Raw genomic sequence first — 23,620 nt, 5'->3', positions numbered from 1 at the left:
GAAGCATGCACGTGCTTCCAGGAATGACAAATTCAACCAACACTCAAACGCAACTCCCCATCTGAGAAAAGTGGCTTTTAAGGGAACGTACAGAAATCTTTGGCATCTAACAAAGCAATTTGCCTGACTGCTGGAATAGCTGCACAGATCACATCTAAACTCACAGGTAACCAGAAAATACACAGTCCTGCATAATTACATATACGACAATGCCTGCATCAGCAATGGCTTCAGTGCCTGCAAGCTTAAGAATTCCTTCTCCCTACAGCATATCACAAGTTCCCATATTTGAAGCAAAAGAGTCCCATTTACATTTATCAGAAAACTCTGCTATTAAAGGATTATAAAAAGGCTTACAAATCTCTAGTGGTTCATTGATCTGGGTTTGTATCCTTAAGCTGCAGATTTCCTCGAAAACCCTTGTTTTTTTGTCCAATCTCACTCTGCACATCAAGGTACCTCTGAGCATCCCCAGCAGGCGCTGGCTATGCAGAGGGCACGGGGTCTGGAGCACATTTTCAACCTACAAAACTACCATTAAAATTTGCCTGCTTACACGTTCTTAGCATTAACAGACCACTCACTAGTAAAAAATGAATGTGCTTGCTCTCTATTGTGTTCTGGCAAATAGGTTGCCTTTGTTTTAATTGCCTAATTACTCTTCTATCAAGGCAATTAAATGTGAATGCATATGCAGGAGGGCTCTCAGCTTGTCCAGTCCCCAATGCACACTTGGAGCACACAAGCTGCAATGCCTCTGGGGGATGACCCCCACCCTTACCCACTTAGCCCTCATCCTTCTCCTGCCCCACAGGAGGTAACCCCTTCCTTCCCAAGAAAAGGCTGCTGGAAGAATCCACATGGTTTTAGAAAAACTCCTTGCCCATGTACAAGGTCCCTCAGAAAAGGGCAGTCAGGAGACAGCTACGGGTGGTCCTGGCAGGCTGGAATCTCCTGCACCCCTCCTCTGGCTCGCAGGGCTTTGCAGGATCTGGCACAAGGTGCTGGTGCAGAGGGCACCATGTGAACAGATCTGTGACACCACCTCTCATCTGACACTCTCCAGATAGCCGGCTGCCTCTTCTGATGGGCCATTTGGCCTTCAAAGGGGTGCTATCAAAATTTGCTTTATTTTTCAAAAGCCGCTGGATAGTTGCACCCTCTGACCTAACAAAACTCAAACTACAGCACCTCATAAGTCCTTGGAGCAGAGGAGAAATATCTTTGGTGACAACCCTTTTTCTTCACATCCTACAGCTGAAACTTGTCCTTTTAAGCATGATGAAGTGCCTCTGTGACAACACCTGCTACCCCAAACTTCAGCTGCGAGGAAACCTGCGACAGCTCGGGAAAGCCTTTACAAGCCCTGAAAAGAAGACAACTCAGGGTGACCTTATAAATCTATTAACGCACACGTGGCAGATTCAGATCATGGGGAGGGTGTCAGGAGACCACAGCTCCTGCAGCCTGAGAGAAGGAGACACCTTCACCTTCTGAAGGTCTGAGGAGGGCCACAGTGCACTTGGACGTGTCACCAACACCTGCGAAGGGCCAGACTGAAGGACCACGGCAAGCTCCACAGTGAGCCCCACCTGCTGCCACACATCCCTTGGGGCGGACCTCAGCCCACAGACCCCATCCCACTGCACCTTGGAGCAAATGCCACCAGGTTTGTAAGGCTGAAGCTTAAGGTACAATGAATAAATCAGTCCCTCTCCTCACTCTGAACCTGTGCTTAATCTGCTGAGATGCCACTCCGAGAAGTAGGGCAGAAGTCGGGAGGAGCGCTGAGTGCGGCAGGTGCTGGAAAAAAGGGTATAACTATAAAACAAAGTTAAAAGGTCGCCAAGAGCTCCCTGGCCTACTAAGTCTGTACACCAGTTCCGGGAGCCCACAGCTCGGATTTAATAATGCCAAGTCCCGTATCACCCATGAGCAGGAACTCATTTCTAGATAGCACACACTGGGGGGAGGAGAAGGGGCTGATCCAGCAAGAGGCCAGGGCTTGCTGTGCCCCGTAGGCACCAGCACTGTTTTGTAAAGAGACACCACAGAAATGGCCAAAAATACTTGTGCATTCTTACACACACCTCATCCATTTTAATAGCTAAATCTCCGCTCGGCGTCACTGAGAGAAGAAAAACCTCACTGCGGGGTCATGAAGGCAGATAAGAGTTTCACACAGCGGATCCCCTTCTGCCCTGATCCCTCCTTCCCACCCCAGCCTGCCCAGACCATCCCCACCAGGTGAGAGTGGCTTCAGCCCCCAGCAGGACCCGGGGCAACAGGATGAGCCCCTGAGCGCGGCGGGGAGCGGATCAGCTGCGAGGTGGTAATTAGCAAACCAGTTACCCCAGTCCCAGGTCTAGATCCTGCTGCACCCCACACCAGCACTAGGCACAGGCTCAGCTACATGGTGCTCGGTGAGTCTGCCCAACTCACCCGTGTCTCCAGAACCACCAGCCAGGGTGGGCAACACGTTTAAGACTAACACAAGTGTTCCCCAAAAAGCGACCATTGCACCCCAGATGCACACAGAGCTGGGAGGGAGCCACAAAACCTTGCAAAGGGAGATCCGGAGGGAGATCTCTCCGGGTCCTGCTGCCTTCGGGAGGACAGGGTAGGGCACGGGACAGCGGGACAGGGGTCTCGCCGGGCCTTACCTCCACTTGTGCAGGGCGAAGCCGGGACACTGGTCCCCGCAGGTGTTGCAGGGCTGGCCCCTCTCCGGCTCCCCCGACGCCGTCAGCTGCAACAAACCGCAGAGGTCAGTCCCGGCCCCCCAGCTGTGGGCCGGGGGATGCCTCAGGGGCACGTCCGGGAAAAGGGGCGGACTTATAGGGGAAAGTGGGTATCCGCACGGCTGGGAGACGGGGAAAGAGCACGGCGGGGCTGGAGGAGGGACGCCCCCGGAGGAAGGGACGCTTGGGGATGGCGGCGGGGACACACACACACTCCCCATGGGCGGCGGGACGGAGCCACAGGTTGGAGCGGCGCGGGAGCGCGCACCGGGCCAGGGGTGAAGGGAAAACCCCCCCAACACTCACCGACCGGCCGGAGAGCCGCTTGCGGGAGCCACGGGCGAACATGGCAGCACCACGCTCCGCGGAGCCGAGCGGAGCCCAGCCCGAATGCACGGCAGCGGTCGCCCCCCCTCGGCGGCCGCCCCTCCACGGCGCTCCCGCCCCTTCACCCCGCCCCTCGGCCCGGCAGGCACCGCCCCGGGAGGGCCCGGCCACCCCCCCGCTCAGGCTCGTCCCGGGCCGGTGGCTCCCTCCGCTCCATTGGGCCAGAGCGCCTGCTGTCATCACTCCGCTTCAGAGTTAACGACCCTCCTCGGGACCTTGCCTGTGCCGGCTGTTGTCCCGCCGCACTCGGGAGCGCAGCGCTCGGCCGGCTCTGCCCGGCAGTGCAGTGCACTCATAGTACTCCGGAAAAAAACCTGAGCTCTATAAGAGCAGAACTGGGAGTCTGCAGTGCTCAAGGGACACGGGCTGAAGCCACAGCTCTAAGCACGTTACAGCCTGTGCTGTGCGGGGGCTTCTACTGGCATAGGCAAAGACAGGGAGCAAACATCCCGGGTTCCTGATGGACTTCTCTTCCCCTCCTCGTGGAGAACAGATTTAGTTCACAAACAGCAGGAGAAACATAGCCGCGTGAAATGTATCTGCAGCTTGAGATGCTGGTCCGGGACACAAAGCACCTATTACCCCCCTGGAGCTCACGGTCCTCCCAGAGCTACACGTGGACCAGCGGGACTGGGAGCCGTGGGGCTGGGAGCCGTGGGGCAGCCCACGCATCAACCTGCTCTTGTCATTTATACACTGCACTACAAAGGGATCCCCCACAGCCAACAACCAGTCCGTACCCCTGCGGGTTTGCAATCAAACAGCACATCTGGTGCAAGGCAGAGCAGAATGAAACACGGGGAGAAGGGGGAGCAGCGAACATGCTTCACAGAGCACAGGGGTCCTCCGAAACATGTCCCCAATGGGGATGGAGCAGCTTTGCCATTAGCATTTCACAGCTTCACCCCGTGGTTGTTTGCAGATCATGTCATCTCCTTCCCCTCCTTCCTTGCCTCTTTGTTCCTTTGCCTTGCTGCCTCACAGCTGGTTAAAGCCACAACGCTTTGATAATTTATTTTTTTTTCATTTAATCAGTTCTTGGTTTTTTGTCAATTTTTAACTCGTATCTTCCCCTCTAGGAGACTGAAGTGAGTCTGGGAGCTGTGTGGTAGCATTTTGAAGAGCGTCAGGCAAAAAGTTTCGGGGAGATTTTCACTCTTCCCTTCCATAAATGTTGGGCTTTCTTAAAGCAAAAAAAAAACAATCAGGGAATTTTAAAATGGAGAACATTTTATTTTTCGCAGGCTTTCTTCATGTCAGTGGGAAAACATTGACATCCCTCCCTGTTCTGTTCTTCTGTGGTTGCTATTTTTACTCTTCCAAAACCCTCCTGCTTCCCTCCATTGCTCCCTTCTGCCAAATTTCCTCATAATTTTCCTTCTCAGTTTCTCTCCCAGTCTCCAGCTCATATGGTGGTGCTTGAATATGTTAGAAACTCTCTCAAGGAAGGAGGTGATCTCTTCAAATATACACACATTTCATCACATTGTGGGCAACTGGTTGCAGACTGGGGTTTGACCTCATATTGAAACATCCCTACCTATAAGCTACAGCTTATATCTATTATCAGATACAGTAATATCAGGGGTGCTGAGTTACTGTTATCTCTGCTGAAGGTCAACAGGATTTCAGGGAACTATGATAACATTTTGCAAGAGAGGGCCTGAAAATCTTCAGCACTTTGGGCATCTTGCATAAGATCCAGAATATTTTAAACTCCAATTAAAACTACTGAAATAAAAGCATTATTGGATACAGGACTTATAACAAGATTCAACGTGCTGTGGGAAATGCTTTAAAGGTGACCTGCAAATCCTTTTTAATTGCTTTGCTGTTGCAAGCGATGCTGTGTGCCCTCAATAAGAGGGCTGGTGAGGACATATGCTATAAGTTTAAAACAGCAAAAGTAAGTCAAAGTTGGAGGGTAAATTCCTCGGAGGTGTGGCTGTGCTGAATCACGGCTCCAGCATTCTGATCAAGAGACAGGTCCTAAATTGCTTCTTAAAACAAGGCAGGTTGGACCCCTCCCTCCATCCCAAGCTGTCCACAGGGCCACCAAACTTGCCTGCCAGCCTTCAAGGCTTGTGTCCTATGGCCCGGTTTCAGCAGGTGCTGCAGATGCTGGTGGGCAGCTCCTCAATACACAGGCAAAAGGCAGGGAGGGCTCTGAGCATCCAGACTTGCAGTGGTGTGTTTGAAAGGAGAGGGAAGATGAAGGCTCAGCTCGGTAGTGCAGAAGATGCAAATAAGAAGAGTGCTTACTGCTTCTGTTCTGCTGTGCCTGCGGGGATCTGGGGAAATCACATACACCCAGAGCCGTAAAAATATCCAGGTGCCAAAGACCCCAATGGAGTCAGGTCCTTAGTGACTCCCAGGCATCTCAATATCTCAGGGGGGTGGCAGTTTCCCCCTGATCCAAGACTTGCAGGGCAAATGAAGGGCTAGTCAGGAGGACTTGATCCACATTTTTGAGATGCTCAGATGCTGCATCCACACAAAGAAACAGCCAGGCCAGAACATTATTTCTGGCATGTATTTGGGAAAGGGAGGGAAGACATTATCTCACTGGCCTGAATGCTCCTCTTCTCTTTCCGCCCCCAGAAAAGCTGCCAAGAGTAAAGATCTCTCAGGAAATAAACTCCCACTCCCTCGTTCTCACCATGTTCAAAGGGGATGATGCACACATCCTGGCATGGCTGGGCAGGCAGGGGACAGCAACGCAGCTCCAGCTCTACCTGTGCTACCATGAGAGTTACTTTCAAAAGGGGTTTTTGTATTTTTGTTTTTAGAAACATCTAGATCTTCCTCTTGAGAGGAGACAGACTCAGCTTGGAGGTGGAGGGTGTCAGATACTGCTGTCAAATAGGCTCAGAAACAGAGATGCATGGATAATATATGCCAGACAGTTTGTCTGACAAATTATTGTTTCTGCTGTCACTTAAATTGTTCCGTACATCATCATCTCCTCCCATTTCTGTTTCAACCAAACCTGCCTAGAGATGACACTTCTTCCAGCCCTTCTCATGACTAAACCAGTTTAAAACCCAGTTTGCTCCAATTGTTGCCTGTGAGATGGACTCCTTTCCCTTTGGAAGTAATGGATGGTTGAAAGGAGGCCAATGACAGGGATGTTCTTCTTTTTCTGCTCCCTGTTGTGCCTGATACTACAAAAATAATTATTATTAAAATCAAAGAGCTCAGGAAAAAGGAAAATGCAGCTCCTGTGTTAGGTTTCAGGTACAGGTTAGGTGGTGCTGGGGCTGACATGGGATCAGTGGAGGAAACCAGCCCTGGCTGCTGGGCAGGCATGGTGGTGGCCACAGTGAACGGTGGCCTCTGTGTCAGCAGGTCATGAGCCCTGCAGAGCATCTCAGTCCAGCATGCACATCGTGCTATTCTTCCTGGTCAGATAAGCAAATTGAGCCTCTGGCAGCAGAAGGTGGAAAGAAGAAACCCATGTGGCTACAGAGCTGTTCTGCTTGCCTGGTCCCATGGTATGTGCCCAACCTCACAGCCCGACTGAGTTTCACCCTGTACCCTGCCCCACCGCTGCACGTGGAGGAGAGGAGGTGCTGTTAGTGCTCTGCTCACCCGCTGACCTCCATGCACTTTGGGACACCAACTTGAGCAAATAGCAGGAGCGAAGTCACTGTGTCCAAGACCAGCAGGCAGTTCTTATCACCTGGGAAGAGGAGCTGCAGGTCCTACAGCAGTAGCTGCAACCTGGGGATGGGAAATATGGGGACAAAATGTGCTGCCAAACACCATGAAGTCTGTTCGACCAGCTCTGGCCCAGCTCTTCTGGATGGGAGTTAGCTGGCAGACACAACACTTCTGTGTACAGAGCCAGGAAAATTTGCTAGTCTTTCCAGGAAAGTGCCCCCAGCTCCTCTATCCTGCAAACCATGCCTTGTGTTAGGAAATCATCTCCAAAATACCCATAGAAAACTCTTAGCATCCCCGCATCAGCTCTGACACCGCTGTGCCTCCTACAGTCCAGCCCTGGCCATCAGCACTGGGGCAGTGGTACCACCCACAGAAAACGTTGGAGTAAGGCAGAAAGCAACTCTCGTTTTGTCAGCTGGACCCATGTGTTTCTCCACTCTGCCATGTCAAGGTGAATTCGGCTGTTACGCACCAAGTCAGTCCCCTCGTGGTTCCTCTTGCCAGTAGCCTGTGCAGGTGAATTACAGCTCAACATGAATCCTGTCGCCATCAGTACCCTGAAGGTAATAAATGCCTGACTGTTATTAGGCAGTTATTGTCTGAAGACATTCAACAACAAAAGGAAAGCTTAAAAAATGCTTCTAAGTGCTGAAGGAGCGTGCTAGTGACCAGGCTTCTATTTTACTACATAGTTTTTCCGCGAAACCTCCTCCTTCCTGGGTGAATGTGCCCTCGTGAGGGTCTTCTAGGAGGGAAACAATTCAGTGTTTCCGCTCATTTCGGCTTTGAGATTTGCAGTTACTGCAGGCAGAAAAGACTGCGCAGAAACCCCAGTTTGAGGTGGGGATATGGAATTTCAATCTGTGCTGTGCATAACAGGAACCCAGGCTGGGATGAATCATGCTATGTTACTTCAGTTTTCATTTTTTTTTATTGCACTGCGTAGGTTTTTCTAGGGCATATTCCATCAGGCACATACTGGTCAAATTCACTTTGAACATTTATTACACTGTTAGTCTGTGGTGCACACACTTCAGATGTCAGAAACAGCAACAAAGTGGGCTTAGCAACTTAACAAAACCCTTCCGTCATTTCTGCAGATCACCATACATTTTCCAAGTGCTCTTTATCACAGCCATTTGACTACTATTTTTTTTGTTAGATTTGTCAGTTCTGAGGTATTTTGATTAAAACCGCGCTGAGTAATTTCACCGTTTTTCCTTCATCAATACAGTAATTTGTAAATATCCCAGGAATATTTTTTTGTCCTCCCACCCAGGAATACAAATGGCCATTATGTGCTCCCCAAGGTATCTCCAAATAACCCTTCTCCTTTTAACCTTAGGATTTTATTGTGTTAGTTGCTAGGTAACTGAGTAAGATTTATAGCCATCTATTGTTAATTTTGAAGGCAGTCTTCAATTTCCCAGTAAATAGCATTGGGGAGTTGGAGTCCACACCAATAAAAACTTGCAGCCCAGTCCCTCTCCATGGAGAGGAGCACCTGCCATGAAACACAGAGCCAAGTGGATATAAAGCTTAGTCCTCTCCCCACCAAAAAGGGCCCTGCACCTCTATAACCAGCCAGGGTGAGCAATGCTGGGGTGCTGGAGGGACCCTGGGCTCCCCAGCCTCTGGTCCTGGCACAGTGATGTGTCGGTGCTGGGGCCGTGCCATCCCACTCCTCTCCCTCCTGTTCTTCTTCCAGCCCCCTCCTCATCTTCCCCAAAACAACAATGCTGCAGGTTTTTTCCCAGAACTGGCTTTTTTTTTCTGCCAAGCTCCAGCCTCCCCAGGCGCAGCTCTACCTTGCCTCCCTGTTTGGGGAGAGGTGGGTGGTAGATGGCCCCGGTTCATGCAGTTCCTTAATGCTTCTCAATTTGAGGCTAAACAAAGCAATCAAGTGGGCCTCTGCCAATTTGCACAAAACCTCCTTGCGCTATAGCAACAAGTAATTTTCTGTTATCCTCCCCTCACTCCCCTGAGTTCTCTTGCAATCCAGCAGAATTATTTGCTTTATGCTGTAAATTCACCCTCCTTCCATACTACTCTTACTCTTTAGGACCATTCCCGAAATTGAGAAAACCCAAACCTATTTGGGGTAACTCTCAGAGGGGCAAGTGTCAGCAGCCGAGGCAGGAGGTGAGGTCTCAGGAGTGAAGCCATCCTGCCCTTTGCTTGCAACAGCACGGGAAGCACCACAGATGTTGTTCAGTCCCCCACGTTAATCATGCATTTGCCATCCCACAGGTGGAAAGGTCCTTTTATTTATTTTTTAAAGCTGCTTTATTGTCTCTTCTCATCGAGAGAAAATAAAAGAGCCTTTTTCTTCCTGTTTCACAGGATCGAAACCTGATGATAAAGAAGAGAGTGAGATATCTGAGAAAACCAGGCTGTCAGTGGTCACTTCAGGGTGGTATCTCAAATCAGGCAGAAGTTACCTAGTTGTTCCGAGGGAAAATTCAGAAGACTTTGTCTATGGCTCCTGAGATGCCAGAAATGGTTTCTCTTCTGGCTATGAATGTTGTCGAGTGTTACATTTGTGCTATTCTTACCTGCTGGAGATACCAGTTCTTTGGCCAAGACAAACAGCTCAGGGCCTACTTGGTGTTGAAAGCTTCCGATACTCCCAAGTTAAAGATTCTGATAGTCCCAAGTTAAATGCTTCTGTACATTTAGACTCTTGAAAGGCCCAGGCCATTAGGAATGATCAAATTGGAAAATACCTGGAAAACACCATTAGTGAATCTGAATGCAAGTTCTATCCGGAAAGCTTCACATACCACTTGCACAACGTAGAGGAAAGCTGATGAAGAGCATATTATCAGATTATCGAAGGCAGGCTCTCCCGGGGCGGGCGTGCAGCTCTGCGGGGTTATTCCAGGTGAGCTACACACCAGCACAAGGCACACCCGCTGCCTTCTCCACGGAGAGTGGGACGAAGCTGCAGATGTTGACAAGAGCTGTTGGAAGGACTTGAAGACACCCCACTTTACGCAATTCAGTGAGCAGAATTTAGGAACATCTCTAAAAAAACCAATTTCTGATGGGCAGCATCTCTCCATTTGCCACACCTGGATGGGGGCAGAAGCTCAAGCAAAGTGGTCTACTCTAACACCCTTGGCTGAGGTTTCCTTAGATCATCTGGGCCACTGTTCCAGGTAGATTGTCCACTGAGACACTGGGATTTGAAGAGACCCGGTGTGCTCCGGGATGCCTTGGGAAGAGAACAGTGAAAGAGAGAGGAAGACAGCAAAGTCTTTCAGCAGCTGAGCCCCAGTACAGATGGGAAGAAAGGCCACTGGCTTCTGCTCTCAAAGGGCAATTAGACTCATCCTGTTGTTCCCCGCTGCTGCCAGGCAGCAAACCTCCGCAGCAACTGCTGCACTATGCCTCCTTCCAGCAGCTTGGCCCGTGCCATATGTGGTTTATTATTTCAGAGCTCAGTTATTTGCCCGTTCAGCTAATGCAGGTATCTGTTTTATCTGTAGCTGCATTTTCTCAAGCAGGGCTGGATTGCCACCAGCGGGTACGTGTTTGCTCTCGCGAAGCTCCGGCAAGGTGCCATCCTCAGGGGCGAGTGCACAGTTTGCACGCTCCCGACACCACAAGTCTGGCCCTTGCTCCAAAGGGCTGGTCAAACCTGAGACCTGCAGCTGACACAGCTTCATTAGGGGAACCCAAGCCATGCATGAGGCCAGGGCTCCAGCCCCTGGCAGCATCTGGTACCTGCTTGCATCCTTTGCTGCAAGCAGCTTCGCTTACACCCGCCGGGGGGATTACAGAGGCATGAGAGCAGCTAAACCCCTGCTCATATTTGTCAGTCACTAAGACCTTTACTGCCTGCACAGTGGCTAACCTGGACACGTTTGTTCTTGCCACTTCGCAGGGAGCCATCCCCACTTCCTTGCTATCGTGAGCAGGAGCAATTAAAGCATTTTGCAGCAAATACTCCTTTCTGTGTGGGGGTGGGGGAAGGCAGGCGGTAAGCAGGGAATAGCTTCAAAGAGAAAGGTCAGCAAGCCAGTGAGGATGGATTAGTAAAGGACAATGCAGCAAAGATGTGATTAATTTAATTGTTCATCTGAAATGTAGTCACACATTATAGAAGGATGAAGAAATCATAAGCATATGAATTGAGCCAAGTAATGATTTTAAGGGAGAAACATAGAGAGCCCTGCCTCCCTCTGCACTCTCTGCCCTGCCTACAAAGGGGTTTGTATTCAGGGATTACTCCAGACTTCTGGCTCTTCTTCTCACGCGGTCTTCTCGGAGATGGAAACACCAACTACCAACAAATGTTTGAGTAGCTGTGGTTTGATATCGCTGCTGGCAGCTCAGACTGAGCAGGAGCATTAAGGCTGGGCATGTGCCCCAGCTTGTGAGGAGATGTAATGTGGAAACCATTTGGGTTCTTACACTCCCAGCAGAACTGAGGTTTTCCTGGTGGAAGTGGATTGATGTGCACGGCCTCAGCCTCTGCACTTCATATCCAGCCACTGCCTTGGAGGACCTGAAACAGCTTCACAAAGCAGAAACTATTTTCTACCTTCCTTCAGCTTAAAATAGTACCTCCATCACTTGCAGTCAACAGATCGTATCCCCAAACGCTTCAGAAGTAATATTTGTAACTAGAGAGAGGCTCAAGTTATTTCATGGAAAATTTCACAGTAGTGTGGGGTTTTGTTGTTGTTATTTGGGTTTTTGTTTGTTTGTTTGCTCTATTTTTTAAAATTTGAACAAACAAACAAACCAACCAATCCAGGAAACAAAGTACAAAAAGCATATGGGTTATGTCAAAAAACTATTCTCATTTTGATTTTCCAAAAAAACTGCACCTTGTGTTTGGTAACATAAAATAGCTGAAAAACTAAGCCAACTTAGAAGTAGAAACTCAGACTGTTCTGTGAAGGCCCAGCATAACTTCTTAGCATTCTTCACCTCTCTGCTACAAAGAGAGGTCAGAAACTTGTCAACCAAATCTGCTTCTGGAGGGCTACAATTCTGATTGCCTGGATTACTCCAGCACAGGCAAAAATACTTGGAAAATACCTGAGTGAGACCAACAGGCACCGCTTTTGGCCATCGGCTCCTTCCTCCTGCATAAAGCAAGCTGGAGAGCTGCCTCCAGGAATTTGTACTGCAAAGGGACTCATCCCTCCCCACTAAATGTCCAACAGCTACTAAGATTAGCGACTTTTGGATGAACTCAAATGTATTTATTAAAAAGACTTGATTGGAAGAGTTCTCAGTCTGGAGAGTTCAAGTGATGGGAGAACTTACCACGTAGGCTGAGCTGCTTCAACTGTTCAGGACTTCTGGGCTGGGTTGAATTTCTGTTCCTTTGCCTGGTAGATGGAAGAACTATCTCGCTTCAATGCTGTTGCCCTGGCAGAAATGCTGTCTTCAAGTCAGCCCACAGTTGTCTGTTTGGGAAGAGGAATCATGTGAGAAAGACCCACTAGACCAAATCTGGAAGTGCCTCAGTGGCAAATTGTCTTTTGAGCCCAGACTGCCCTCCTTGGCCTTTTCTGCCTCTTCCAGTTTTTCAACAGAATTTTCAAAACATGGTTATGCAGAAGAAGGTTTTCTAGCAGGTGTCATTATATGAGACTAGGTCCTTGAGTTAGGCTTTAACAACAGCCTTCAACAAAATGCATTTTATTTTTCTATAGAGGAAAAAACACCCATTATTGAAGCAGAAAGGAACATTGAAGAGATGAAGAAATCACCTCTGTCTCTGGACCAATTAGTTCTGATAGACCATACAACAAGGCTCAAGAAGAGCACTGTCATTTTCTCAGAATAACTGGACCTAAGCATTGAAAGTGATAAAATTACCCTTTCATTATACAGGGCTGGAAGGTTAAATATGATTCAGGGGCTGTGTACAGACCCCCTGTTGGCTCTCTTCCATAGCAACCCATGTTTAAAGCCTTTGTGATCACTTATTAAGGATAAATGATAGAAAGGAAAGACACCTTTAAGATACTTGTCATTTAAACTTTTGAAATACTGCATGTTCTGTTTTCTGCATCTGACAGTGATTTAGCATGAGAAAGGTATCCTCTCTTCTTTTTGGATTAAAAACATAGAAGCTGAAAAAGGCTGGAGGTGCCAGCACTAGATCTGCTGCATTTTCTGAGACAAAGCAAGAGGAACATACAGAAGAGGAAAGAAAAATGCAACTTCTTCACTCTTACCTGCAGCCTCTGGGACAGAGGCGATGTTAAGACCATGGCAGTTTATCACTTGGTTGCTCTCCTGAGATCTCATCCCCACATTTGCTTCCTTTTGACCCATATTTCTTCTACTTGAATTTTCTTGTATATTTGATACTATTTTTTCAAACTTAGAAAAGTGTTGTGGTCTTTTTGTTTTCTTTACATAGCAACGCTAGCAGTGTGGACCAGGTCCAGTATCTCAGCTCATCCTTCAAGAACATTTGCAAAATGAACTGTTTGGTTCTCCTATCATCCCATGGCAAGGGATGTCCCTGGCGTGTAGATGGCAGCACCAGCACCAGGCATGCCCAAGTAGCACATGGGGAGTCTCTGAGAAGTGCTTGTGTATGTTTTGTACCTCAGGGCACTCCTCTCCTGGGCAGAAATGGGGCAGCATCGGTCTCTCTGACTGGCAGGGCACGAGTGGATGGCTGTGGCCATTCTCCAAAATGATCCCTGGTCCATGGAGTCCAATGTGAGCTTGGGGCAAAGCTCCATATAATCAACATTATTACAGTCCCTTGTTCCTTTTGCATGGGACAGTCGAGCTTGTAAAGAAACACCAGCACAGAAAGGAATGTTTACCATTCAATGTATTATTCCCTTGTGTACAAAGTATTTTTCCTCTATAATAGCACACAGGTATTGAAATACGATGGCAAATGCAGAAAGACCGTACAGACATGTCTTGCGGGTCTTTTCGTTTCCTTTTGAGTATAAGCAGAAAGAAAAGAAACACTGTACAGGAAAGTGCTTGCAAAAAACCCCACCCAGTTTGTAGAAAAATAATGGCATTGATATACAAAACACAGAGTTGTTTCCTGAACAAGAAAGGTCTAATGTCTCTGGTTCTCAAAGTCTGTTCCTATTTAATGAAACCCATTAATGAACCACAGGATCAGTGCTCTATCATTTTTTTCCCTTATAGTTTATTTAATTTTTTTTTTAGGTTCCTCTCACTCTTTTAATAGCTGCTATGAAATTCTATGGTAGAAATGAATGTGTACAGGTCAAAATAATATTTCTTTCTATAAATAGCCATTCAGTTCATTAGAGAAAATATAACAAGCCTGTACTTTCCAAGCACCACTGTTTCTTTCTAAAGTTCATAGTGCAATTTTCCCTTTTCCCCTACAGGAGTTATACCTAAGCAATTATCATTAAAAAAAAATAAAAATCACTATTCCATTCCTACTCCTTTCCCCTTTCCCTTTTTTTCCTCTTTCTCTTTCCCTTTTCCCCTTTCCCTTTTCCCCTTTTCTTTCACCTTTGAAATGGTATTTTTGGCATTTTTCTCAGAAAGGTAGAATTTATTATCGTTATGCATAGTCAAACAAAATAGGTGAAAAAGTAATCTTTCTAAGATGTGATCATATCTACTCATGCGCTATTAAGCCAAAACCCCCAAATTATAGCCAAGAGTCTCATTCTTTCCTCTAAGTCTGAATATTAGTAAGAGTGACAGAGGTACACACAAAATAAGTGTAGAGCACCCCGACTGTCAGGTCCCACTCTGAAGGCTCAACACAGCCCAGTGCACGCACGGGTTATGAATTCAGGGATCAAATAACTTATCACTATTGATCTGACACTATTTTGTAACAGACTGATTACACATCCTTTGGGGAGCTCTGTGAAAGACTCACACAAGATCCTGAGGTTGCTTATTTTTAACTATTTGCATCCAAAATTGAAAGAATTATCTGAAGTGGCAGATAAGCTTCTTTAGTTTTCCAAACTGCTGGCAATTTTGTGCTGAAAAGCTTCCTTTCCTTGCACTTTGTGCTTCTGTCTGCCCCAACATATAAGGTGAAGGGGCAGTGTCTTCCTATCGCTAAGTAAAATTGTGGAGAAAGAGATAAGGAACATAGTCATAGACTACAAAAATAATCCGGTCACATCACCCCCGTTCAACGTGCTACCAAGCTCTGCAAAAATGTGGCGTGCCACCAGTGACAGGCTATGTACAGGCGGGAGCCATCGCACCACCGCATTTGGCACCTATGGGAGCTGTCTCCTCAATTTAAAATAATAATAAAAACAACCAGCGCTAAAGGTCTGGTTGTACACGGGATGGCAGACAGGCAAGGAGCGCATATGCCTTACCAGGGAGATCCGAAGCAACACAGAAGTAGGCGTAAAGCAGCCTGTTTTTGAAGGGGGCGGGCAGAGTTATCTGTGAGTACAGAGTGATCTTGTTGAAAGGAGGCAGAGCCGGCGCTGAAGCCTCCCTTTGCAGATGGTCTGCGAGTGAGTAGGAAGCCAGGGAAACGCTGCAGGTGCCTGCACTGAAGTCCCCTGGCCAAGAGGACGGAGTGGCTTGGCTGGGCGTGCTGTCCCCCACCCCCTGCCACAGACCCCGTGGTCCTCACCGGGGAGATAACGCAGCAGGGATACTTTCGGCTTCGGGTTTTGGTGACAATGTCTGCAAGAAACTGCGTGGCTTCTGAGCACACCGCCCAGGGAAACATATGGCCTGATCAGCCTGTCTGGGATGAGTTAATACCCCGCTTCCAGATGGAGCCAGGAAGCACGGTGGCACATGCAATTAGGAGACAAATACATGTTTTTTTTAAAGAGTGAGTTCACTTCAGAGCCCTGTGAAAAAGGAGCTCAAGCTGAAGATCCATCTGCAGGAGTTTTCCTAAACCTGGGGTAGATCTCAGTTTATTTGAATTGCCTGACAATTTTTACTGCTTTCGTTGCTTTTTCACTGATAAAGGCACTGGATTAATGAAAACTACAGAGCATTAATAAATATCATGTTAGCACCAAACCAGTGCTCTTAGCACTGGCCACAGAGGTCATGTGAAATTCAAAACATACCTAAAACATAAAGATTGCTAATGCAACTAGCACTGTATTCATTGTCATGTTTTCCTTGAGTGCTGTCGGCCTAATCCCTAAAATAAAATTTAAGCACATCATGTCTATTTTTCTTACAAAAAGACAGATTGAAATGCCAAAAATACCCCTATGCAGATTGTGTAGCACCGTAGAGGGCCAAAGCAGCCCATAACTGAAGGAAAATTACTGATTGAAAAGTAAACAACTGAATACAGTGACAATAAAGTATCACTTGTCATAATGCTACATATAATGTAGAGTACACGAAATGCAGTGGTTTGACTGCAGGATTTAACAATAAAAAATAAAAAACAGTAAAAGCAGCCTTAATATAATGATTTTACGTACAAAAATATTAAATCAAAATAAATAATTCCAAACATAAATATTATACTGTACATTAAGAATATGCGATCTATATACACACATAAACAGATAAAAAAGTGGAAGGCAGAGGTATTGCATCGCTATCCTTCATCCATCTCATCTCCGCTGGCTGCTCTCAGAGAACCTGGAGAACACAGACAAGGTGCACATTAGAGTCAGATCATCCTCTTCACCCCTGAAACCTGTACCTGGAGAGATCAGCACAAGAACGGTGCCAGCGAGGTGGGAAGTGTGTTTCCAGTTGATGGTGTCATACCCATAAGGATTACTGGTGGAAGCAAGGACTGGGAGCATGGGATCCCATTGCTCCACAGATGCTGCATGGTATGGGCGGCTGCCACCGATGTGCTCGAAGCACAAGTGCTTTTGCAAGCGTGGCCTGGTCTGCTCTTTTTACAAGGGCATGTAGTGATAGGACAAGTGGTAATGGCTTTAAACTGAAAGAGGGTGGATTTAGATTAGATATAAGGAAGAAATTCTTCCCGATGAGGGTGGTGAGGCACTGGAACAGGCTGCCCAGAGAAGCTGTGGATGTCTCGTCCCTGGAATTGTTCAAATCTGGGCTGGACGGGGCTCTGAGCAACCTGGCCCAGTGGAATGTGTCCCTGCCCATGGCAGGGGGGTCGGAACTAAATCATCATCATTAAGGTCACTTCCCACCCAAACTATTCTATGATCTTATGATTCAGGATGTTTTCAGGAAGATTGCCCTTTCTGCAGAAGCAGCTGGGAACTCACCATCGCTATAACACCTGAACATCGAGGCCTGTTCCAGATGATGGAGTACACTTCCCACAATAACCGCCACATTTTCCTACTACTTTGGTACCATCCTGCAGGGAAAAATCAGAAATAACATCACACATAAGGGCTTACAAGGTCCATAATGTAAAAGGACCAGATCCAGGTTATTCTTATCAGAGTTTGTAACAGAAAATGTCTTGGAAGGAAAACAAATTATTCTGAAATCAATCTACAAAATCATCATTATATTTAAATATATGCAAATGTAATTCCCTTTAGTGATACCAGATGTCAGATGGTGAACACAAATAAGAAAGGGTAGTTTTGAAAGATGCCCAAGGAGAAGGCCATTCAGTGGGATACTTCAAGGGTATCTGCTTTCTCCAGTTTGCCCCACAGTGAATAACTGTAATGAGTAGAAGACTTGGATCGTGCAAGATCAAAACCACATCTAGACAAAAACAGCTCCTTAGTTGTGCCCAAGCATGTGAAGGGCACAGGAAGGATATTTGCAATTACTGCCAAGAAACAAGGGAAAGGCCTCGAGTGGCTCCAGAGCCAAGACAAGAAGGAAAGTGACTGGGTGAGGTGCCGTCCCCCTCAGCTCTGCATTCCCACAGCCAGAAGAAACAAAGGAAGATGTGGAGTGGTCCTGGGGTTGACCTGGGGTTGACCTGGTCTCCAGGAGAGCCCAGCAAGCGTGGTGCAACTCTGGTCTTCAGTTAGGAGACTGATACCTCCATCTGGCATTCCTCATCCCATCTCTGCAGAGTCTTTCTCCTCTTGGTCATTACAATGGACAGACAATCTTTAAGGGGAATTCAACCCTCAGTTACCAGAAAATCGGATGTAAGTGCAGGACAAGCTTGCACAAAGCATTTATTTTTAAATGAGCTCCATCCTGCCCTTGACACTATCGATCTGTGATTGAAGCAGGCTGCTATCATCTCTTCTCACTATGCCGTTCTTTCTTCTGCTCCTGCGGGCAATTACACTCCTGAAACAGCGTTTGACAGATGCCACCGGGTGATGGAGGTAAGAGCTGTCTCTTAGATAACCCGTCCCTTAAAGTTTGTTTTAATTCTGCCAGCTGTGATGGTGGCTGCTCTCTGCAACCCCAAAGTCAGCTGTCTGGGATTCTCCGTTCTGAAGGGCAGAAAAACAGCAAAGCACCTGCCAGAACTAAGACATGGAGTCTGTGCTAGTCTTCTTCTACCTGTACTGGAGGATGCTTTGCTGCAGCATGGTTGGACCAGCAGCATTTCATTCTCCTTTAAGAGCCCCAGTCTTGATGAGGCTCATGGTCCCAAGGTGATTCCCAGAGCCAGGGATAATGATAGCAATACAGGAAAGGATATTTTATTTTACAAATTGCTTTTTGTAAAATGATTAAGGTGACCTCCTTTGGAGAGTTTTAACAGGGGCAACTGGGATGACTCACATGAAGTAACAGCCAAAAAAACCATCCTGGGTCTCTCCAATTTCAGAACGTGATACAGAAGAAACAGTGTGAAGGCATACAGCGATGGAGGTGTTAACGGGCAGGAAAATGAAGCTGTATAAGTTCGAATTTGGCTGCGGAGTGATTTTGAAGGTCTGCCTGGCTTATCTGGAGGTATCATGTGAGCAGAGCCATGGGCAGCCACAGGGGGTGGTGTCCTGGGGTGCAGCCCCAGCCCACCAGAGCTTGGGTGAGTTGGGTCTCTCCCAAGGAGGTAAACTCAGACCAGCCCATTGGGAATGTCCACATCCTTCATACTTTATTAGCCAAATTTTGGGAACAATTCCTACTCAGGGCACTCTTCTTGCACTCGGACCCTTTCCAGCAGGTCAAACCCCGTTCTGTGGCCCTGACCCTGTGTGCCCTGGTCCTGCCAGCCGCGTGATGCATGCTCCGTGCCGGACATCTCAGATTACTAATTAAGGATATGTCTGCCCCACAACACACAGCGTTTTCAGCTTCATGGTTAAGTGGGTTCACTAATTAATTGCAATAATTCAGACCAAGTTAAACCCCCTAGCCCCTCCCACCCCGCCCCCCAGACAATTACAGGCAACACTTCATTTCTGATGTCAGATGTTAGATTTTGTTAGGCTCTGCATGGAAGATGTTACCGTGAAAGCCAACAGTTAGAAACTTCCCATGAGTGGGTATAACTACAATAAAAATTAAAACTTACTGGAGATTTTTGGATTTCCGACACTGCATAATTCCCTTGCGAGAGCCACTTTGCTGTTCCCATTAAGGACAGGCCTGTCCCATAAAGGTCTATGCTGAAGCGACCCTAAAAACCAAGCAGATGAACCTGGTTATCCTGAAACACTGTGCTTTCGTCACAGCCTCACTTTTCTAAAAGGACCTTGCCAGCAATGTTTTCATTTTTTTTTCCCATCACTCTGATACTGATTAGCACATATTGTACAAATCACAGCATATCTCAGGTTCGGAATTTCTTTCTCGTTGGTGGCTGCAGGGAAGGAGGGGCTTTATCTTGGTTTTTCACTGCTTTTTCTCTGTTGTGCACTGCTTTTTCATGGCTTGCCGGCTGAGGGCATTCTTGGCTTTTCCATGGCAAACCGTGGAGCCTGACATGCTCCAGCAGCTGATGGGAAAGATACTCCAGGGATGCTCTGCAGCTGCTCTTGCTGCTCCCTTCTCGACTGGAGAGGGCACACTTGTCCTTCTTTTCCTTATTTCCCACTGGGCTTTATTTTTTTTTTATTTCCAGACTTCACTAAAATCAGAACTCTTTCATTTATTTATTTCTTAAAAATGTCCCTCGCTTCATTCCACACTGTCTCAAAACGCATAAATGCACAAAATGGGTGGAAAATTAAGGGCTGTGTCTGCATCCAATGCAGATCCCCCCAGCCTCGCCCTTACCCCACGGCAGACCCCAGCCCTGCTTGTTTTTGGACCCAAGGAGGGAACCTGTGTCCATGTCCCCAGGCTGACCCACAGCCCAGCACAGCCATGAGATACCAGATGGCTGTTAGCTTTGCTCCATGCACTTACTGCCTTGGGAATGTTGATTTTCTGCAAGGAGCAAACTGTCTGGGTCAGGGTGGATGGATATTAACATTCATGAGCCTTCCTGAGGTAAGAACCGAATCCCTAAGCTGCTGAGCTGTGCAAAAAAGTGTCAGCTCCGAAAGTATGGAGGGAAGGAGATGGAGAGCTTTGCCCTCCGCCGTCTGTTGCTGCAACTCACTACTCAACACCCCTCACAAATATGGTCTGCCCAACACCTTGGACTATCCAAATATTTCACTTATCATCCCCCAGTGCCACAGAAACCAGTTGTGCTGGGGGCAGGAAGCAAGCTACCTGTAGCAGAGTATCAATTAGTCTCCTAAGGACTTTCAAGAAAGCATATTTCTTCTAAGCAACTGGGCTAGATGTCCTGTATCACCTCCTGAAGCTACAAGAAGATGTGACTGCCTGTGCCCAGCTCTGCGCTTTTGTGTTCAGGCACCTCGTGGTGCTGGGACAGGCTGGATTTGCCCTGATACATGGGCACTGCCTTCGTTTTGAGAGTTTTCCCAGTCCCAAACTGGACCGAGTGGTGGTCCCACCACACTGCAGTGAAAATAAGCAGCAGGGCATGAGGATGGTGTGACAGCAGCTGGCGGGTACCATTGCAGTCTCTGACTGATGGAGTCTGTCCATCCAGCAGTAGAAACTCAAACTGCTCCTGCCATGCAAATGCCCTCTCCTTCTTGAGCATCCCCTCCCTGAGCTGGCTTGGCAGGAGTCCTGCTGTCTGTCTGCTCCCTTCTCCATCCAGAGAGGTTATCATCTCACCCATCTTCCCACACCCCTAAAAAAGAGCAGTTACAGCAGATATGAGATTGTGGAGTGCAGGGGCAGGGTCCCAGGGCATCCTGATGGTCTAACTCACCTCTGCTTTCCCTGCCCAGTATTTCCACCAAACCCTGCCATGCACTGATGCCCCCTCCTTCAATTCCATGTGCAAAGCCCAGCCCTTCTCCCACAGCTTATTTCTTCTTTTCTCCTTTACTGTTGACTGCTTGAGCACTCGCAGGGGAATGCAAGAGCCCTGGGGAATGTCCCTTAGCCAGTCCCGATGCTGGTCTGATAATAACCTGATGTATTCCCATAAGGAAAACGGAAAGTGCTTTCTGCACGGACAAAGGGAGAAGTTTCCGACCGCTGAGATGAGAATGTGCCGCTCACTGGTGTCGGGCTGATGCGATCAGCAGTAATTAATAGAGGGCCTGAACAAAACAAATGGCATCAATTCCTGTAAAATGCTATTGTCGAATACCTGTGGGCATTTGGCAGCGCTGTAGCAGTCCCCAGCAGTGGCATAAGGAACAGGTCGTCCATCATGTGTCCGTGCAAACTGTAAATCAGTTGCTGTGGAGAATAGTTGATAAATAACATGAAAAGAAAAATATACGAAGAGAGACAAATTAAATGTAAATGTGCTCTTTGCTAATGTTTAAATTCACTAAAGCTGGTTTCATACATTAATCTTGAGAGTTGAAACTGCTGGATTTTTCATACTAAAACCCCCAATTCATCCCACATGTGACTCCCAGCACGTAAGCATTGAATTTAACAGGACACTTATATGCTCTATGTTTACAGCTCAGTTTACGTACATTGGCTATGTAGGGCCTAGGTATAAATAACAACAAACTCAAAGCCATGACTTGGGTTTTATTTCAATATCAGAAAATTCCCCACTTTCAAGAAGGCCATGTGATGTCCTAAATCTCCCTTTTAAACAAAGGCAAACAACCATCTCTGTGCTCTCCTGGGTGCCCCAGCCCAGGGGTCGGGGTTTCAAAGGGAATTGGGGTAAGATACTCCGGAGGGACTAGCCAAGCCTAATTTAGATGGGGATGTGAGATAGCTCCTGTCTGACAGAGGTAGGTGCCCAGCTCCTTTTGAAATTCAAAGGGAGCTGGTATCAAATTCCCCGAGGGTGGTTCCTTTGAGATCTTTACCTAGGAGCTTTTACAGACTATTAGTAGCTTTTTTACAGATTGATAGACTGGGAGGTCTCAGGGCTTGAAAATTAAGTGATAAAAAAACCCTTTATCAGATAAAGAGTCATTTTACAAGAAGGATTTTGATTTGCTAAAAAATCCCTGCTATTTACTGAATGAACCCCCAACAATATGCCGTATTTTAAAAACATTTGCTGGAAACTGATAGCATCCCTGGAGTCTCCGTGAACTGAAACCATAACCCTATGGGATGCTGCAGGCTCTCTGGCGGCGGGATGGCTCCCAGCTCCCATGAATGACAAGACAGACAGGGTAACACTTATATTGCACAGCTACAGTCCCCTCCCTCTCCCACAAATCCACAGCCCCAGCTCCATCCTCTCAACATAAGTTATTTCCCCAGGTCCCAGAGGAAGCAGCATCCTGACCCCATTGGAATCCCCTGCACTGGGATCTACTGACATGGCTGTGAGTAAAATGGGGAGCCAGCTTCTCCCCAGTTCAGCTTTCTGTCTGAGTCCAGTCTGAAAATAGGAGACCAAATGAAATTAAATCCTTCAGAAAGTACACTGACCTGCTGGGAGCACACGAATATTCATTCTGTATAGCAGATGCACTAGCAACTGTCTTAATACTTTCCCATATTACAAAGAAACAGTATGAGCATTTCTGATGTTGCAGAGTCGCAGTCTCTAAGCACAAAGCAGCAAACAAGTGACCAAGTTTAAAAGCAGCTTTTAACAGGAGAGCTCAGGAATATGGCTCACTAGAGTACTACTGCTTGCTTGTAGTTACAGTTATATTTGTGTAAAATAAACACATTTTTTTAATGGCAAGGCCCTGTTTTTACTCACTTATTATTTGCATAGTGTTCAGGTCCAGCCTTACTTTGGTGAAGGTGGAAAACCCAGCTGCTGTGTAATCTTTCCTACACTGGCAGTCTTCTCGTCTGCTCCCGTTATATGGACATTCAGTCGGGTTATGCAATCTAAATCAAAAGAAAACCCTTTCTACTCATGACCGGAAAATATTGCCATGGAAAACAAAAGCAATGTGAAGCTCAGGATTAAAGGATTTCTTACCTGTATCCATACACTTCTGAAAAATTCTCTGCATCTCCATTTACAAGGGTCACGTACTCCTTTGGGCTGTCAGTCTGCATCCCAGAGCAATACAACTGAGAGAGAGAAAGAATTTTGTCAGGCATCATATGCAAAGGGATTGCTGAGAAAACCGAAGGTAGAAAATCCAAGAGTGGAAATGAAGAGCACATGCAGGGTCCTCTTGCACCTTCAGAAAATGCATTAACTATCAATCTGTTGCTGAAATGCACCTTTAATGTCTTTCCTTTGACTTGAAGGAAATATTCACCATCTTCAGTGACACCTTTGAGATTCTTAACATCTTTGCAGCTCCTTGGTAATTCACCTGAAACGAAACAGAAATAATTGTAGTCACTGAGCAACTGTACATCGAAATTTCTTTTGTATCACTGTGAGGCATCCAAAGCATCAAAACACCTTGTTTATTTGTAAGAGGTTTCCCTGAAGTACCTTAGTGCTTAGTTGGATGGCTCCCGATGCTTGGAAATGTTGTGTATCTCTATGAGTTTGATGGAAAAAGAGGATGAAACCACGAGAAAGG

The 23,620-nt window shown here is 47.1% G+C and overlaps 2 protein-coding genes across 6 annotated transcripts in view; both read right to left on the bottom strand.

Annotated features, from left to right (window-relative positions):
* Positions 1-3,169, bottom strand: part of PRICKLE2 (prickle planar cell polarity protein 2) — a 105,371-nt gene extending 102,202 nt beyond the window's left edge. The window contains exons 1-2 of the mRNA XM_065845873.2: positions 3,048-3,169; positions 2,664-2,749 (exon numbers count right to left, since the gene is read on the bottom strand). Of these exons, the coding sequence (XP_065701945.1) occupies positions 2,664-2,749; positions 3,048-3,089 (128 nt within the window). The 5' untranslated portion in view covers positions 3,090-3,169. The remainder of the gene's footprint in view (positions 1-2,663; positions 2,750-3,047) is intronic.
* A 10,424-nt stretch (positions 3,170-13,593) lies between these two features.
* The window catches only part of ADAMTS9 (ADAM metallopeptidase with thrombospondin type 1 motif 9), an 83,203-nt gene continuing 73,176 nt past the window's right edge, over positions 13,594-23,620 (bottom strand). For 4 of the 5 annotated variants that reach the window (XM_065845690.2, XM_065845689.2, XM_065845691.2 and 1 more), the window contains 7 exons: positions 23,310-23,404; positions 23,059-23,153; positions 22,831-22,964; positions 21,286-21,377; positions 19,177-19,281; positions 16,991-17,085; positions 13,594-16,376 (listed from right to left, as the gene is read on the bottom strand). In XM_065845690.2, the coding sequence (XP_065701762.1) occupies positions 16,996-17,085; positions 19,177-19,281; positions 21,286-21,377; positions 22,831-22,964; positions 23,059-23,153; positions 23,310-23,404 (611 nt within the window). In that variant the 3' untranslated portion in view covers positions 13,594-16,376; positions 16,991-16,995. Of the gene's footprint in view, positions 16,377-16,990; positions 17,086-19,176; positions 19,282-21,285; positions 21,378-22,830; positions 22,965-23,058; positions 23,154-23,309; positions 23,405-23,620 lie in introns of those variants that run through there. The other variant, XR_010652050.2, reaches the window with a different exon arrangement.

This window comes from Patagioenas fasciata, chromosome 10 (genome assembly GCF_037038585.1).
Source record: "Patagioenas fasciata isolate bPatFas1 chromosome 10, bPatFas1.hap1, whole genome shotgun sequence".
Taxonomy (NCBI): Eukaryota; Metazoa; Chordata; class Aves; order Columbiformes; family Columbidae; genus Patagioenas; species Patagioenas fasciata.
The sequence above is the reverse complement of the archived record's forward strand: the minus strand, read 5'-3'. Positions and strand labels throughout refer to the sequence as shown.